At 40.4% G+C, this 20049-nt stretch overlaps 1 protein-coding gene across 2 annotated transcripts in view; it reads right to left on the bottom strand.

Moving 5' to 3' along the window:
• Positions 1 to 10891: 10891 nt before the first annotated feature.
• U2af50 (U2 small nuclear riboprotein auxiliary factor 50) overlaps positions 10892 to 20049 on the bottom strand; it is a 69787-nt gene continuing 60629 nt past the window's right edge. For both annotated transcript variants that reach the window (XM_071671348.1, XM_071671347.1), the window contains exons 7-9: positions 12468 to 12590; positions 12149 to 12328; positions 10892 to 11466 (exon numbers count right to left, since the gene is read on the bottom strand). In XM_071671348.1, coding sequence (XP_071527449.1) covers positions 11191 to 11466; positions 12149 to 12328; positions 12468 to 12590 — 579 coding nt within the window. In that variant the 3' untranslated portion in view covers positions 10892 to 11190. The remainder of the gene's footprint in view (positions 11467 to 12148; positions 12329 to 12467; positions 12591 to 20049) is intronic.

Genomic DNA, 20049 nt, shown 5'->3' with positions numbered 1-20049 from the left:
CCAGGTATTCCCAATCACTAGTCCTTTTTCAGCACACAAATCTACAAGCTCTTCACCATTTCCATTTACAACACTGAACACCCCATGTATACCAATTATTCCCTCAACTGCCACATTACTCACCTTTGCATTCAAATCACCCATCACTATAACCCGGTCTCGTGCATCAAAACCACTAACACACTCATTCAGCTGCTCCCAAAACACTTGCCTCTCATGATCTTTCTTCTCATGCCCAGGTGCATATGCACCAATAATTACCCATCTCTCTCCATCAACTTTCAGTTTTACCCATATTAATCGAGAATTTACTTTCTTACATTCTATCACATACTCCCACAACTCCTGTTTCAGGAGTACTGCTACTCCTTCCCTTGCTCTTGTCCTCTCACTAACCCTGACTTTTACTCCCAAGACATTCCCAAACCACTCTTCCCCTTTACCCTTGATCTTCGTTTCATTCAGAGCCAAAACATCCAGGTTCCTTTCCTCAAACATACTACCTATCTCTCCTTTTTTTACATCTTGGTTACATCCACACACATTTAGACACCCCAGTCTGAGCCTTCGAGGAGGATGAGCACTCCCCGCGTGACTCCTTCTTCTGTTTCCCATTTTAGAAAGTTAAAAAAATACAAGGAGGGGAGGATTTCTGGTCCCCCGCTCCCGTCCCCTCTAGTCGCCTTCTACGACACCCGAGGAATGCGTGGGAAGTATTCTTTCACCCCTATCCCCAGGGATAATATATATATATATATATATATATATATATATATATATATATATATATATATATATATATATATATATATATACACACACATATACATATATATACATATGAAAAATGTAAGAAATAATTTAGAAAACTGAAACTTCTAGCTTAAAATGAAATGAAAAAATGAATGAATGAATGTCACATAATGGTTCAACCTCTGGCTATGGAAAAGGGAAATGTGTGATTTATTTACACAAACGTATATATATATATATATATATATATATATATATATATATATATATATATATATATTATCCCTGGGAATAGGGGATTAAGAATACTTCCCACGTATTCCCTGCGTGTCGTAGAAGGCGACTATAAGGGGAGGGAGCGGGGGGCTGGAAATCCTCCCCTCTCGTTTTTTTTTTTCAATTTTCCAAAGGAAGGAACAGAGGGGGCCAGGTGAGGATATTCCAAAAAAGGCTCAGTCCTCTGTTCTTAACGCTACCTCGCTAACGCGGGAAATGGCGAATAGTTTAAAAGAAAAAAAGAAAAAAAAAAAAAAAAAAAAATATATATATATATATATATATATATATATATATATATATATATATATATATATATATCATTATTTTATTTGTTATCATTATACTTTGTCGCTGTCTCCCGCGTTAACGAGGTAGCGCAAGGAAACAGACGAAAGAATGGCCCAAGCCAACCACACACACGTATATACATACGCATCCACACACGCACTCATACATACCTATACATCTCAACATATACATATATACACATGTACATAATATATACTGTCTGCCCTTATCCATTCCCGTCGCGACCCCGCCACACATGATATGAAAACCCCCTCCCCCGAATGTGCGAAAGGTAGCGCTCAGAAAAGACAACAAAGGCCACATTCGTTCACACAAGTCTCTAGCTGTCATGTATAATGCACTGAAATCACAGCTACCTTTCCACATCCAGGCCCCACACAACTTTCCATGGTTTACCCCAGACGCTTCACATGCCCTGGTTCAATCCATTGACAGCACGTCGACCCCGGTATACCACATCATTCCAATTCACTCTATTCCTTGAACGCCTTTCACCCTCATGCATGTTCAGGTCCCGATCACTCAAAATCTTTTTCACTCCATCTTTCCACCTCCAATTTGGTCTCCCACCTGTCCTCGTTCCCTCCACCTCTGACACATATATCCTCTTTGTCAATCTTTCCTCACTCATTCTCTCCATGCGACCAAACCATTTCAGAACACCCTCTTCTGCTCTATCAACCACACTCTTTATTACCACACATCTCTCTTACCCTATTATTACTTACTCGATCAAACCACCTCACACCACAAATTGTCCTCTAACATCTCATTTCCAGCACATCCACCCTCCTGCGCACAACTCTATCCATAGCCCACGCCTCGCAACCATATGACATTGTTGGAACATCTATTCCTTCAGACATACCCATTTTTGCTTTCTGAGATAATGTTCTCGACTTCCACACATTCCTCAACGCTCCCAGAATTTTCGCCCCCTCCCCCACCCTATGATTGATTCATTTCCGCTTCCATGGTTCCATCCGCTGCCAAATCCACTCCCAGATATCTAAAACACTTCACTTCCTCCAGTTTTTCTCCATTCAAACTTACCTCCCAATTGACTTGTCCCTCAACCCTACTATACCTAATAACCTTGCTCTTATTCACATCTACTCTCAGCTTTCTTCTTTCACACACTTTACCAAACTCAGTCACCAGCTTCTGCAGTTTCTCAAAAGAATCAGCCACCAGCGCTGTATCATCAGCGAATAACAGCTGACTCACTTCCCAGGCTCTCTCATCCACAACAGACTGCATACTTGCCCCTCATTCCAAAACTCTTGCATTCACCTCCCTAACAACCCCATCCATAAACAAATTAAACTACCATGGAGACATCACACACCACTGCCGCAAACCAACATTCACTGAGAACCAATCACTTTCCTCTCTTCCTACTCTTACACAAGCCTTACATCCTCGATAAAAACTTTTCACTGCTTCTAACAACTTGCTCCCGACACCATATATTCATAATACCTTCCACAGAGCATCTCTATCAACTCTTTGTCATATGCCTTCTCCAGATCCATAAATGCTACATATAAATCCATTTGCTTTTCTAAGTATTTCTCATATAAATTCTTCAAAGCCAATACCTGATCCACACATCCTCTACCACTTCTGAAACCACAATGCTCTTCCCCAATCTGATGCTCTGTACATGTTTTTACCCTCTCAATCAATACCCTCCCACATGATTTCCCAGGAATACTCAATAAACTTCTACCTCTAATTTGAGCACTCACTTTTATCCCCTTTGCCTTTGTACAATGGCACTATGGAAGCATTCCTCCAATCCTCAGGCACCTCACCATGAGTCATACATCATTAAATACCCTTACTAACCAGTCAACAATACAGTCACCCCCTTTTTTAATAAATTCCACTGCAATACCATCCAAACCCGCTGCTTCGCCGGCTTTCATCTTTAGCAAAGCTTTTACTACCTCTTCTCTGTTTACCAAATCATTTTCCCTAACCCTCTCACTTTACACACAACCTCGACCAAAATACCCTATATCTGCCACTCTATCATCAAACACATTCAACAAACCTTCAAAATACTCACTCCATCTCCTTCTCACATCATCACTACTTGTTATCACCTCGCCATTAGGCCCCTCCACAGAAGTTCCCATTTGTTCCCTTGTCTTACGCACTTTATTTACCTTCCAAAACATCTTTTTATTCTCCCTAAAATTTAATGATACTCTCTCAACCCCAACTCTCATTGCCCTCTTTTTCGCCGCTTGCACCTTTCTCTTAACCTCCTGCCTCTTTCTTTTATACATCTCACAGTCATTTGCATTATTTCCCTGCAAAAATCGTCCAAATGCCTCTCTCTTCTCTTTCACTAATAATCTTACTTCTTCATCCCACCACTCCCTACCCTTTCTAATCTGCCCACCTCCCACGCCACAAGCATCTGCGCAAGCCATCACTGCTTCCCTAAATACATCCCATCCTCCCCCTCTCCCGTTACGTCCTTTGTTCTCACCTTTTTCCATTCTGTACTCAGTCTCTCCTGGTACTTCCTCTCAGAAGTTTCCTTCCCAAGCTCATATACACATATATACATACATATATACATACTGCTGCCTTCATCCGTTCCCGTCGCCACCCATGAAATAGCATCCCCCCCCAACCCGAAGCTGTAGGAAAAGACAAAAAAGGCCACGTTCGTTCACACTCAGTCTTTAGCTGTCATTTGTAATGCACCGAAACCACAGCTCCCTTTCCACATCCAGGCAACAAAACTTTCCATGGTTTACCCCAGATGTTTCACATGCCCTGGTTCAATCCACTGACAGCACGTCGATCCCGGTGTACCACATTGTTCCAATTACTCAATTCCTTGCATGCCTTTCATCCTTCTGCATGTTCAGGCCCCAGTCGCTCAAAATCTTTTTCACTCCATCCTTCCACCTCTAATTTGGTCTCCTGCTTCACCTCGTTCCCTCCACATACGACACACATATCCTCTTTGTCAATCGTTCCTCACACACACTCTCTCTCTCTCTGCCCAAACCATTTCAACACACTCTCTTCTGCTCTCTCAACCACACTCTCTTAATTACCACACATCTGTTTTACCCTTTCATTACTTACTTGATCAAACCACCTCACACATATTGTCCTCAACCATATAACATCTTTGAAATCACTATTCCTTCAAACATACCCATTTTTGCTCTCCGAGATAACATTCTCACCTTCCACACATTCTTCAACGCTCCCAGAACCTTCACCTCCTCCCCCACCCTGTGACTCACTTCCGCTTCCATGGTTCCATCCGCTGCTAAATCCACTCCCAGATACCTAAAACACTTAACTTCCTCCAGTTTTTCTCCATTCAAACTTACCTCCCAGTTAACTTGTCCCTCAACCTGACTGAACCTAATAACCTTGCTCTTATTCACATTTACTCTCATACTTCTTTCGCACACTTTACCAAACTGTCACCAACTTCTGCAGTTTCTCACCCGAATCAGCCACCAGCACTGCATCATCAGCGAACAACAAGTGACTCACTTTCATCGAGGATGTAAGGTATGTGTATGAGTAGGAAGAAAGGAAAGTGATTGGTTACCACTGAATGTCGGTTTGTGGCAGGGGTGTGTGATGTCCCCATGGGTGTTTAATTTGTTTATGGATGGGGTTGTTAGGGAGGTGAATGCAAGAGCTTTGGAGAAGGGCAAGCATGCAGTCTGTTGGGGATGAGGGCTTGGGAAGTGAGTGAGTTGTTCGCTGATGATACAGCGCTGGTGGCTGATTCAGGTGAGAAACTGCAAAAGTTGGTGACTGAGTTTGGTAAAGTGTGTGAAAGAAGAAAGCTGAGAGTAAATGTGAATAAGAGCAAGGTTATTAGGTTCAGTAGGGTTGAGGGACATGTAAATTGGGAGGCGAGTTTGAATGGAGAAAAACTGGAGGAAGTGAAGTGTTTTAGATATCTGGGAGTGGATTTAGCAGCAGATGGAACCATGGAAGCGGAAGTGAGTACAGGGTGGGGGAGGGGACGAAGGTACTGGGAGGGTTGAAGAATGTGTGGAAGGTGAGAACGTTATCTTGGAGCAAAAATGGCTATGTTTGAGGGAACAGTGGTTCCAACAATGGTATATGGTTGTGAGGCGTGGGCTATAGATAGGGTTGTGTGTAGGAGAGTGGATGTACTGGAAATGAAATGTTTGAGGACAATATGTGGTGTGAGGTGGTTTGATCGAGTAAGTAATGAACGGGTAAGAAAGACGTGTGGTAATAAAAAGTGTGTGGTTAAGAAAGCAGAAGAGGGTGTATTGAAATGGTTTGGCCACATGAAGAGAATGAGTGAGGAAAGATTGACAAAGAGGATATATGTCAGAGGTGGAGGGAATGAGAAGAGGGAGACCAAACTGGAGGTGGAAGGATGGAGTGAAAAAGATTTTGAGCAATTGGGGCCTGAAAATACAGGAGGTTCAGTGAAAGGTGTGCAAGGAATAGAGTGAATAGGAACAATGTAGTATACCGGGGTCGACTTACTGTCAATGGATTGAACCAGTATGTGAAGCATCTGGGGTAAACCAAGGAAAGTTCTGTGTTGCCTGGATGTGGAAAGGGAGCTGTGGTTTTGGTGCATTACACATGACAGCTAGACTGAGTGTGAACGAAAAGTTGGTGACTGAGTTTGGTAAAGTGTGTGAAAGAAGAAAGCTGAGAGTAAATGTGAATAAGAGCAAGTTTATTAGGTTCAGTAGGGTTGAGGGACATGTAAATTGGGAGGCGAGTTTGAATGGAGAAAAACTGGAGGAAGTGAAGTGTTTTAGATATCTGGGAGTGGATTTAGCAGCAGATGGAACCATGGAAGCGGAAGTGAGTACAGGGTGGGGGAGGGGACGAAGGTACTGGGAGGGTTGAAGAATGTGTGGAAGGTGAGAACGTTATCTTGGAGCAAAAATGGCTATGTTTGAGGGAACAGTGGTTCCAACAATGGTATATGGTTGTGAGGCGTGGGCTATAGATAGGGTTGTGTGTAGGAGAGTGGATGTACTGGAAATGAAATGTTTGAGGACAATATGTGGTGTGAGGTGGTTTGATCGAGTAAGTAATGAACGGGTAAGAAAGACGTGTGGTAATAAAAAGTGTGTGGTTAAGAAAGCAGAAGAGGGTGTATTGAAATGGTTTGGCCACATGAAGAGAATGAGTGAGGAAAGATTGACAAAGAGGATATATGTCAGAGGTGGAGGGAATGAGAAGAGGGAGACCAAACTGGAGGTGGAAGGATGGAGTGAAAAAGATTTTGAGCAATTGGGGCCTGAAAATACAGGAGGTTCAGTGAAAGGTGTGCAAGGAATAGAGTGAATAGGAACAATGTAGTATACCGGGGTCGACTTACTGTCAGTGGATTGAACCAGTATGTGAAGCATCTGGGGTAAACCAAGGAAAGTTCTGTGTTGCCTGGATGTGGAAAGGGAGCTGTGGTTTTGGTGCATTACACATGACAGCTAGACTGAGTGTGAACGAAAAGTTGGTGACTGAGTTTGGTAAAGTGTGTGAAAGAAGAAAGCTGAGAGTAAATGTGAATAAGAGCAAGTTTATTAGGTTCAGTAGGGTTGAGGGACATGTAAGTTGGGAGGCAAGTCTGAATGGAGAAAAACTGGAGGAAGTGAAGTGTTTTAGATATCTGGGAGTGGATTTAGCAGCAGATGGAACCATGGAAGCGGAAGTGAGTACAGGGTGGGGGTGGGGACGAAGGTACTGGGAGGGTTGAAGAATGTGTGGAAGGTGAGAACGTTATCTTGGAGCAAAAATGGCTATGTTTGAGGGAACAGTGGTTCCAACAATGGTATATGGCTGTGAGGCGTGGGCTATAGATAGGGTTGCGCATAGGAGAGTGGATGTGCTGGAAATGAAATGTTTGAGGACAATATGTGGTGTAAGGTGGTTTGATCGAGTAAGTAATGAAAGGGTAAGAAAGAAGTGTGGTAATAAAAAGTGTGTGGTTAAGAAAGCAAAAGAGGGTGTATTGAAATGGTTTGGCCACATGAAGAGAATGAGTGAGGAAAGATTGACAAAGAGGATATATGTGTCAGAGATGGAGGGAACGAGAAGAGGGAGACCAAACTGGAGGTGGAAGGATGGAGTGAAAAAGATTTTGAGCAATTGGGGCCTGAAAATACAGGAGGCTGAAAGGTGTGCAAGGAATAGAGTGAATAGGAACAATGTAGTACACCGGGGTCGATGTACTGTCAGTGGATTGAACCAGTATGTGAAGCATCTGGGGTAAACCAAGGAAAGTTCTGTGTTGCCTGGATGTGGAAAGGGAGCTAAGGTTTTTGTGCATTACACATGACAGCTAGACCGAGTGTGAACGAATGCCCCCCCCCCCCCCCCCCCTTCCCCCCCACACACACACACACCTCGTACACACTTGGGGGGAGGGGGGTGCTGTTTCATGTGTGGCAGGGTGGCAATGGGAATGGACGGTGTCAGCAATTGCAAATTTGTACATGTGTATATATGTACAGGTATGTATATGTGCATGTGTGGGCATTCATGTATGTACATGTGTATGTGGGTGGGTTGGGCAATTCTTTCGTCTGTTTCCTTGTGCTACCTTGCAAACGCAGAAGACAGCGAATAAGTATAAATATAAATAATTGATTGAGAGGGTGAAGGCATGTACAGAGCATCAGATTGGGGAAGAGCAGTGTGGTTTCAGAAGTGGTAGAGGATGTGTGGATCAGGTGTTTGCTTTGAAGAATGTATGTGAGAAATACTTAGAAAAGCAAATGGATTTGTATGTAGCATTTATGGATCTGGAGAAGGCATATGATAGAGTTGATAGAGATGCTCTGTGGAAGGTATTAAGAATATATGGTGTGGGAGGCAAGTTGTTAGAAGCAGTGAAAAGTTTTTATTGAGGATGTAAGGCATGTGTACGTGTAGGAAGAGAGGAAAGTGATTGGTTCTCAGTGAATGTAGGTTTGCGGCAGGGGTATGTGATGTCTCCATGGTTGTTTAATTTGTTTATGGATGGGGTTGTTAGGGAGGTGAATGCAAGAGTTTTGGAAAGAGGGGCAAGTATGAAGTCTGTTGTGGATGAGAGAGCTTGGGAAGTGAGTCAGTTGTTGTTCGCTGATGATACAGCGCTGGTGGCTGATTCATGTGAGAAACTGCAGAAGCTGGTGACTGAGTTTGGTAAAGTGTGTGAAAGAAGAAAGTTAAGAGTAAATGTGAAAAAGAGCAAGGTTATTAGGTACAGTAGGGTTGAGGGTCAAGTCAATTGGGAGGTGAGTTTGAATGGAGAAAAACTGGAGGAAGTGAAGTGTTTTAGATATCTGGGAGTGGTTCTGGCAGCGGATGGAACCATGGAAGCGGAAGTGGATCATAGGGTGGGGGAGGGGGCGAAAATTCTGGGAGCCTTGAAGAATGTGTGGAAGTCGAGAACATTATCTCGGAAAGCAAAAATGGGTATGTTTGAAGGAATAGTGGTTCCAACAATGTTGTATGGTTGCGAGGCGTGGGCTATGGATAGAGTTGTGTGCAGGAGGATGGATGTCCTGGAAATGAGATGTTTGAGGACAATGTGTGGTGTGAGGTGGTTTGATCGAGTAAGTAACGTAAGGGTAAGAGAGATGTGTGGAAATAAAAAGTGCGTGGTTGAGAGAGCAGAAGAGGGTATTTTGAAATGTTTGGGCACATGGAGAGAATGAGTGAGGAAAGATTGACCAAGAGGATATGTGTCGGAGGTGGAGGGAACGAGGAGAAGAGGGAGACCAAATTGGAGGTGGAAAGATGGAGTGAAAAAGATTTTGTGTGATCGGGGCCTGAACATGCAGGAGGGTGAAAGGAGGGCAAGGAATAGAGTGAATTGGAGCGATGTGGTATACCAGGGTTGACGTGCTGTCAGTGGATTGAATCAAGGCATGTGAAGCGTCTGGGGTAAACCATGGAAAGCTGTGTAGGTATGTATATTTGCGTGTGTGGACGTATGTATATACATGTGTATGGGGGTGGGTTGGGCCATTTCTTTCGTCTGTTTCCTTGCGCTACCTCGCAAACGCGGGAGACAGCGACAAAAATAAAAAAAAAATTATATATATATATATATATTTATATATATATATATATATATATATATATATATATATATATATATATATATTGCTATGTCTCATAAGTTTTCTTGGCTTCTAATTCCCCTTCTTGTAGAATTTGTTTCCATTTAACTTTTTCATCTTTCCCAACTTTTTTTATTCACATTTCTTGGCCCATATCATCTACAATAAAAAGACTTACATATTACTATCATATGGTCTGACACCTCCCTTCCAACCCTTTACTAGATTAAACATCCCTCTTACCAGATATCCACAATCATAGTTTCTGTTGTAGGTAGTAGTTGATCAGCAGCCAATGACCAGGGAGATATATCAGCAATATTAACTACTTGAGTATCGGGAGGGTTGGAGTGATAGTTGCACGGTGAGCCAGCACTTCAGTGATTAAGTTGCACTCCTCTGACCTAAGCAGTAGACATCTTTTCTTCCTGCATCACCCATATGTGGACTACAGGCATTCAGTCCACAAACAGTCTCTCCTTGTCATACATAACACTTAACAATACTCAACTCACACAGCTCTTTCTTCAAAACTCTGGATTTTCCTGCAGTGAGCACTATACGCTAGCACTGCCCTTTGGCAAAATAGTAGGAGCAACAGGTAGTAGCAATAAGAACTAACATTTAGGCAGGAGCATTAGTTAGAAACATTAGATAGAACTGGTAGGTAGGAACATTATGAAGAGTATAAGGTAGTAGTAGTCAGTAGGAATAAGCAGGAACTCTGCAAACACTGCACTAGAGTTGCTTTCTGCCAGAGGCCTGTCAAGGATGAGGAACTAAATTTAGGCTAAGGACCAGCATTCACTGGTTATATAGACTAGTGGCCACCCCCTTGAGGGAGTTCCAGCTGGGAATGGCCATCAGATATATAGATAGATAGATTGATTGATACATGAACAATCATACTCTTATTAACTCTGTCGAAGCCAAGCGTATTTCTAAATATATTATGTTCAATGTGTGTACATGCAATTCCATACTGGTGATGCACATAATCCACATTTGCTTTTGCATTTATACCTTGGATTCTAACTTACTATCACTAGCCCAACTTTGTCCCCACCCATCATTAAGTCATCCTTTACACAATTTCTCCACAATTTCTTTTTGAAGTTTTCAAGGTCTAGAAAGATGAAGGAGAAAACTAAATTATAAATTTTCCATGTTTAAAAGGGCAGTGAAAAGAAAAAACATTAATTAGAAATTTTCTTTGCTTAAAAGGACAGTGATATGGTGAAATAATACATACAAAACAATGAGGCATGTAGCCAGAGATTATAGATAGAAAGAAAAAATAAATCTTCCATTTGCCAAAAAAAAAAAAAAAAAAAAAAAAAAAAAAAAAAAAAATTGGCTAAAACTAACTTTCTTGTACACAGTAAAAGAATGAAATGAAAACGTTCAATCTTAGCTGGTGCTGCAATGGATCAAGTTAAAAGAATGAAAATTCAGCTTGTTATATTCTATTGATGTTATTACAATCTGAGCAATAATTACATATCTATCAACCTTAATTTTGGATGTTAATTTTCAAAATACCAACAATGCTTAATATCTACACACACTGAAAATGACCATCATTATTTCAAACAAATGAAGTGTGCTGGTCAACTTGCATGCTAGTGAATTATATAGCCTGAAAGATGAAATAACAAAACCTATTACTTTCTTCCTTATGTAATCAGAGCAACTATCAGGCAATGACAAGATTTACATGCATAAGGTGGAAAAGGGGCACCTATTTCTAAAAGTCACGTCGATGATATCTATCTGGATCAAAATAGGATGTGACAACAACACGATTGGCAAACTTGCGTCCAGTAAGGTTTTGTTGTGCCTTCTGGCAGTCTAATACAGAATTAAATTCCACAAACACTTTCCCCACCCCTGGAACCTCCACCCCTTCAACAGGTCGTGGGATTTCAACTGATCGCACTATCCCGTACCGACTGCATTCCTCACGAATATCCTCTAAAATATCCTCATATTCTTCATCATCCTTCAATTCATCTGGCATTACCTGAAAAATTACATTAAATTGACATTAGGAAATTTGTAGGGTCTCAAATCATTTAAACATGTCATTGAAAAATGCTGGGTCAAAAATTTGCATGGAGTGTTCATGATTTCTGTAAAGTCCACCATTTGGCACCAAATGAACCTGAAGAGTGAAGTAACAGCCCTACTCAACACTTCAGCATTATATTCAAGAGTATGTTGACAGTTGGCCACACAAGTCTTACCTGACAATAACCTGCTTGTCTCGAAAGTTGCCATCCTAATGTAACTGATGGTCATTTACATATATAATAAAGAAGCATCTCTGCACTTCACATTTACATTATAACATTAACTTGGCTATGTATACCCAGCAACCACACAAATGGTGCGAGGTTTGAATCCTTATAGTTGGAGGGCCTTGTATGCAATATTCATACTATTCGCCATCTCCCGCATTAGCGAGGTAGTGTTAAGAACAGAGGACCGAGCCTTTGAAGGAAATCCTCACTTGGTCCCCTTCTCTGTTCCTTCTTTTAAAAAATCAAAAACAAGAGGGGAGGATTTCCAGCTCCCAGCTCCCTCCCCTTTTAGTTGCCTTCTACGACAAGCAGGGAAAAAGTGGGAAGTATTCTTTCTCCCATTCTCTCCTTCCTTAGTTAAAAAAAGGAAACAAAAATAGAGTGCTCCGCCAAAGTTCCTACCATATTCATGAGGCATAACACCTCTGTAGGAGGTCCTGACCCACTTTGCAGCTGCAAGCCAGGAACTTGGATCTGTACTGGGGCTTGAGCCATGCAATTGGCATTCTTAGCTCCCACACTTGCACGCTGCACCACGAGCTTCTTGTCACCCAGCTGCATTCCATTCAGTCCATGGATGGCCTACAGGATAAAAGACACACTTAAAATTACAGAATGCCCATTGAAGATAATCATATAATACATTCAATTACATGCTGGAAAATTCACTTACAACTTATTTCATATGAACTGTGGCTACATTATTGTCTGTGTTTCTTACCTGATCTGTGAGGCTGACATCTACATATTCACAGAATGCATAGCCCTTTGACAGTCCAGTGGCAGAATCCTTGACCAAGTTAAATGCTCGTAGTTGACCAAATGACATCAGGAGCTCCTTAACCTGAAATAATTACACCAGCAAAAATATATTAAAAATGGGTACAAAAATCAGTTTACAAATGCACACAGCTCTTACGAAAATAAATAATGAAAAACTGATCCAAAATATTCAGATGTTATTGCAGATAAGCATATCCTTTTAAATATCCCCTGGTTTAAAAGCACAAAAAACAAAATTAGGAAATAATATCAGGACAAATTACAGAATATGTCCAGTACTCCCATTTTCAACCCCTGCACATCCATTTTGGCCAAAATAACTCCAAGTTTCAAGATGTATTCCATGATATAGAAGCAAGTGCTTTGCTGATTTGAAGAGTACAGAGTTCAACAAGAATTTCCTCAGACAAGGTGGAGCGCACACCTATCAGCATTACAAAATCAGCCAATTCCTTAAGACAAAGTTACATACTTGGGGAAAAGAAAATCACAAGGAACCACTTACAGTCCTTCATAATGCGCTGTGCTACCAATTAAAAAACTGGGCAGGAAATACTGAGGAAGTTCCTTATTTTGTAATTCATATAACTGGTCATTCAACATGACCCAAAAAAGCTAAACTCCTCCTTATCAGAGAGCCACAACGATTCAAGTCCCACAAACTAAATCTGGATAAGAGGATGCATATAACGAACAAGTCTGCCTTCTTATCATGAAATGACCAAACTAACTTTAGAAAACAAAACCATACTTAAATATGACAAGCATCTGTGTGCTAAGGAAACAGGGAGTACTGTGCATAAGTGCCTTGACCATGCAGAAATTACAAAAATACAAATAATAATGAATAAGAATTCAAGGAAGAGATATTTAAAAGATTAATCAAGAACATATGTTACTCAACTTCACTACAGCTAAAGCAAGAAGACAAACACTCTACAGAGATAAGTAGAATCATATCAAATTTTTTTTCAACAGCCTCACAGTCATAAAACTTTTCATTTTGTTCCAGGATCTGCAAAAAGCTTGTCCACTATACAACCAGAGAAATCTATACAAGGGAAATACATCATGCACCCCCTCCCACCCAAAAGAGAACTAAGTCACTGAAACCCTAGATATTGGTAGGGTTCATTCATTCACAAAGTTCATCCACAGACTTCAGTATCCAATTCAAACTGTCAAACAGATTTACCTTTCCAATGCCCAAAATGAAGACAGGTTGAAAACTTACCCTTTCAATACTTACCATAAACGTGCACTGTGATCTTTCTTCATAAATGTTTGAAACCTAACATTCTTATCTGTACTGAACTGTAGCTTCAAAATGACATACGAATGGTTGTGTAATTCTTGCAAAACTTACCTATCGCCCTACAGGAACCTCGACCCTAAAAAATTGGTGCGCCAACATACGACCAAAAGACTGAAACTTGCCTTGGTCAGGACGGTTCATTATCATATGCATAGTGAGGCAGGCTTTATCATGGGCAGTACAAATGGGCCGCTTAGGGCAATCAACCACGAACCCTTTGCTAGGGGAAACAAATGGGGGAAGAAAGCAAAAAGACAGGATGAGTATATTTGGATTCCAAATGGGTGGCTGTACACGTTTTAATCAGTTATGAAAAATAAGTTATTTGTATTCCCCTCTCGAAACTAAGGCCCATGAGTAATTCCCTGTAAAATTCTGAAAGAGATCCCTGAAAGAAAACCCTGAAAAAGAGCTCTGAAAGAGAACTCTGAAAGAGAACTCTGGAAAAGGACAACACAGTTTCATAATCTGTTTAATATAATTTCAAATGGCTCTACAAAAGGCTTATACTATTGAATTTCTGTCTATAATAAAATTTTGCTGGAATGGGCTTCTCTTAGAATTTCAACTTTAACTTGGATTAAAAAAGTGCACTAAAATGGAGAACAAAATGCCCTTATTGTCATCAGCTGTATTAGGCACTAAAAACTGTGCACCACAGCCCAAAACAGAGCCTTATCCCTGCCATAACAGTTTAAGCTGCAATATGATGTGATACGGTGTCACAACTCATGTCATAGCTGCGATGTATCCACTTCCATTAAGATGATGTTTGGCAGGAAGGCGCTGCCCGCTGCATCTAACCTGTCATGACCTGTGTGAGCCTGCAAGAGATGTGCCAGTACAGAGCCATCCTCACTTCATGTGAACCAACCTGACCCTCCAGTTTTATCAAAAACCTATATTCCTATGACTGCCCCACCCTTCACCATGTGCCATAACTTTTCATCAGGGCTCGAAAGGAAATACCACCTGCCTACTAGTAGCAAACACACAAACTGGTCTGTCAGATACAATCTAATAACTAAAAGCTACATCATTCTATGTGCAAAACTATTTACCCTGTTCAAAAGAACCAGAAAAAGCATAATTTTTTTTTTCTAAACACTGGAGTTAATGTACATTTTTTGTATGCTTTTACATACTTAAAAACACATCAACTTACAAAAATTTACAACATACAAGGACCTTACCAAAAAACAGAGTACCAGGAGTACTGCTTGTGTCTGCTTAATGTTAGAATTTTCTCAAGAAAAAAAAAAAATCAGTGACCAAGTACTTTTGCGACAAACATCCACCATCACTAAGGTTCCGAAGATACTTGGACATATTGAAAAGAATGAAAAAAGTAAGGTTTCAGCATTTCAAACAAAACCAAGAATATTATAATAGAATGAGAGGACTACCACCATCACTAAATGAAGCTTTCCCTGCATATCAAGCCAGCTAGAATCTGCCAAAATGCCTCAACTCTTGATAAAATAAATCTCAGAATATAAACAGGAAACACCAAGAGTTCTGAACATTTCAGCCTAAATTACCAACTCCAAACAATGGCATGCAAAGTCAGTGATGATTTCAGGTCAAGGTGCAAGAAAGAGGACAAAGGGCAAGGAAAGTGACAAATTTATATACCTTTCCTTACCTTCCTGCTCCATGTAAAGTAATAATGTCTGTGTTGGGTGAGAGCACAGCTGAGTAATTATACAGTACCTTAATCAAGAGAGGTGCATCTTGGGCAAGAGGGGTATTAAGAAAAACTGTCTTTAATGCTGGAGAGGGGTGGTTTCCAGAATACAGATGAAAATATAAATAATTCATTCAGTCCACACACTACAAACACCATGACAAAACCATAAACACCCACAAATCATTTACTGGTACCAGATTCGGACAAAACAAAGAATCCGACACATAATCCATCAACACAACCCTAAATTACAGCTCATCCCATCTAAAGGAAACATAAAACCTAAAAACTATACATACAGTCTGTGCTAAAAGTTAAGACACAAGAGGGCCGTCGACTTAATAATCACAGAAATTGCTTCGTGTCTCTTACGGAGACCCAGGCAAGCCTAATATGTTCAGTCATGCATTGACAGTGCTAATCATAAGTTAAGTAACACTGCAGTAATTTGTCACATCCAACAGTTTGCGTTTAGCAGCCATGAGATTCATGTCTGTTTTGTTTGTCTCTATGTGTTAGGTATTTTTTCTTCCATATTTATCTGCAATTATCAAATACTTGTGCCATCCCATTATGCCCAGGAATGTTACAACTAGGAGGTCATTGCAGCAGTGATAGCTTTATACAGTAATAAGCATAATATGAAAGACAATGCTGAGCAAACAGATGTCTACCAGCAAAGTGTCCAAAGATTGGTGAAGCAGTTTCAGGAATTATGGAAGTCTGTTATAGCAGCTCCTCTTCCGAAGCCTGGAAGGCCAAGATAAACATCTCCTAGGACCTATAAAGTGATTACAAAACAAGTTAAGGCCTGCCCATTCATGACAGCACATGAAACCCTATCTTGCTGGAATGTATCTTATCAAGTATTCAAAAGTTACATCATAACGTGGAATTTCATATTTTTTCGTACCCAACAAAAACCTCTACCAACTGCTGCCCAAAAACATAAACATGCAATTTTGCAAGAAATACAGTGTCTGGGACCAGAAAAGATGAATCGTATTATGGAGTGACAAGTTGACATTCACTGACTGGAAACACTAGAGAGAGGGTGCACAGGCTACCATACTCAGACCCACACTTGCCACAGTACATAATAATGAATGTCTAACATCATCCTTCTCTTATGGTTTGGGGGTTTCAGCTACTATGTTGATGGTTTGGTATCCTACCTAAAAGTGTGAAAGTGAACCAGAAAGTCTACTTCAATTCAATTTTCTACTATTAACCAGAAAGTGTACTTTCAATTAATTTTTGACTATTAACCAAATTTATCTAAAACTGCAAAGGCAAAAATATCTATGCAGGATGGGGCTCCCTGCCACATTGCTAATTCTGTTACAGAGTCACAATGATAGTGAGGGGCTGGCCAGGAAACAGCCTAATCATAAAACCAACAAAAAACCTATGATCCATTGTGAAAAACTACGACATAGAAACTTCTGTACCAAAGTTTGAGGAACATATTAAGCAGCTATGGGGTAGTTTTCCCCAGGCTCTTGCTACCAGCATTCCCATCAAGTTACAGGACCGCAGCAAGGGAAAGGGAAATGCATCAAAGTATTAAACATGTTGATAAGCATTATTTTTTTTTGTTCGCTGAGCAGCACGGGCAACTGAGGCCCTAATTAAGGCCATCAAATTACTTCACTTCCTCCTGTTTTTCTCCATTCAAACTTACCTCCCAATTGACTTGTCCCTCAACCCTACTTTACCTAATAACCTTGCTCTTATTCACATTCACTCTCAGCTTTCTTCTTTCACACACTTTACCAAACTTAGTCACCAGCTTCTGCAGTTTCTCACCTGAATCAACCTCCATATATATCATACAAATTTGCAACTTCCAGCATTTAGCACGGTAGCTTATAATAAGAACAGAGGACAGAGCCTAAAAGGGATCACATCAAAAAATCCTTCAATCCCATAATGCAACTTCCACACTTAAAAACTCGAACACTTACTGAATACTTGGCTATCTGATGCAGTCTTTGGGGGGTCTTCACCCAAGCAGACCAGTCTGGACCCTGGATATTGGATGTGGTCATGGGTTAAGCTGGCTATTGGAAGCCACAGTCCTCAGGCCTATATAGCCCCCACAGCCAGAGTGATCTGGTAAACTTTGTGGGTACTTGTCCAGTGCACTATTTAACTTCTTTATTGTGCATACAATCCTGTTTCTGATGGTAGCTGGCACAGTGCTGAAGTCTTGAGCCACAGGTGTTTAAGGATTTTTTTTCTTTTTTTGTGCATGTTGCACCTTTGGATTTGAGAGGAAGTATTTTACAAAGTCTTCCATGCCTGTCATGCTAGTAGGATGGTATTTCCATAAGTAAGTTGGGAACTGTACTTTCTAGGATTATCTCAGTACAGATGATGATAAACCTACCACACCTGCACTCCAGGTATTATAGCCTTATGAGATTTTAGAGATACCCAGTGACTGGTCATTTAACACATTAATACAAGCTGTGAAAGACCTCTGAACATTTCTAATTCACCCCTCAATTGTCCAATAATTACTTCAAAAATGTACACATCACCACACACCTTAATCTGTGGTCATGACCACTGGATGACAATGTTTTGGACTTTGGTTCTAAAAAAAATGTGAATGAAGGCTAATCTTTTTCTTGCAGGTTGTTTATGCTTTGTGGCAACTGTGCAGGTTGGATGGGTGTTGTGGACTTGTATAAATGGGTAAGTGGTCTGAGGGGAGTTAATCTATTATACTGTATATGCTCCTTGTCTGCAGCACTGTTCAGGGTGCTGGTCATGTGCTGTAATTGGGCAATGTATCTGAGAAGGTGGCAGAAGTTTGTAGGTGTTTATGGTATAATTAGCATTGTGTAGTTTCATTTTTATGGACTGTATTTCAAATACTGTCGTTGTCTGTAACCTGTTCTACAAACAGGTTATGAGATTATGCTGTGTACAATTGTTAAGAATCCTTGTCCTTGCTGTTTGTCTTGTCTTGAGGTTCTGGGGTTGAGGGATAGAGAAAGAGTGAATCTGAGAATGTCTGGTTTCTTAGATATGGACTGTGTGTATGTTTTTGAAGCGAGTAGCAAAATGTTTGGTGTGTATGGGGTTCTATGGAGTAGTATGATTGGTGTGTGAAGAATGGGGGTTATGAATTTTGACTTGCTGCTTGCTGATGTGTTGGAAGTGTACTTATGGTGACTGTGTGCAAATGGCTAATGCATGTCCATTAGCTAAGAGAAGTTCTTTCTGGGAAAGATAAGCAATGAAGATATCACTGGAGGCAGTTACAGCTTCTTATGGGGTAGTTCATTTTTGGTGATGAGGATTTAGCATTGTGGGCAGTAGTACTTTTGTGGTACTGAGTTGGGGTTAATGTCACAGACTTGCGTTAGTCACTGGAGAATAATACCTGTGGCCTCATCCCAGTGATGAATAAAAAGTGTATGACTGTGTATGATGTTTCAGCTTGACAAATAGTTTTGCAAAGCAGCTAGGTACAGATTGAGGCTGAGCATTAGCTTGCATTCACAGATGATATAGAATCAAAGCTCCCACCCCTATACCATGTTATCTTACACCTTATCAATACCACCAACCAAGCCAGCAAGGACATAACACAAGGATATAAAAAGAAACATGTCCAACATAACCACAATTCTCCCTGCAGATTACAGAACACTTAAAATAAAGAAATACACTCATAAAACCAAGTGAGATCATAGAACAAATCCATATTCTAAACATCACCACTAACCTAACAACTGACAGGCAAACACCTAACTGGCACTCATCTTTATCATGAAAAAGAAATAAACCAACTCAACCCATATGCATAAACACTTCTAACCCCATCATCATCCCATCTCCTAAAGAACAAATAAATGAACTCAAGATACAACGAAAACTTAGCAAAAAAAAATCAAAACAGGACAACCTTGAGAACCCTACACAATATCCAAATTGTAATAAATGTTTATCCACCTTTCAATTCCAATGAAACTTTAAATACAATTAAAACCATAACGAACTCCTTTCAATAGGCCCTAACAACGTACCAAAATTTCTCCATAAAACACTATGGCCCAACTAGTCCTGATTAGACAACAGAGACCAAAAAAAAAAAATTTGTAAACTTGCCAACACAGTACCATTCCTAAAACCCTCAAAAGAACCCAACTGGCTGTACTTCTGCCACCCTATATCACTGCTGTTCTCTGTATAGAAATTCCTTGAAAAACTAATATGAAAATAAACCAAAAATATCCCAATCTCACCCACACAGTACATCTTTAAATCCAATCACTCCATTACCAAACTGCACACTTGTGTCACACCATCCAGAATGTTTTCTGCATGGTACTATGGCAACAGATATCAACAAAGCATATATGTGAATGTGCTCAGAGCAGTCAGCTAGTGATTTGTCACATTATTACATGGAGGGAAGGGAGAAGGTTTCCACTGAAAAAAAAAAAAAAAAAAAAAAAAAAAAAAAAAAAAAAAAAAGATGGAGGTAGAAAGAGGGTG

Source organism: Panulirus ornatus, chromosome 16, assembly GCF_036320965.1.
Source record: "Panulirus ornatus isolate Po-2019 chromosome 16, ASM3632096v1, whole genome shotgun sequence".
Classification (NCBI taxonomy): Eukaryota; Metazoa; Arthropoda; class Malacostraca; order Decapoda; family Palinuridae; genus Panulirus; species Panulirus ornatus.
The sequence above is the reverse complement of the archived record's forward strand: the minus strand, read 5'-3'. Positions and strand labels throughout refer to the sequence as shown.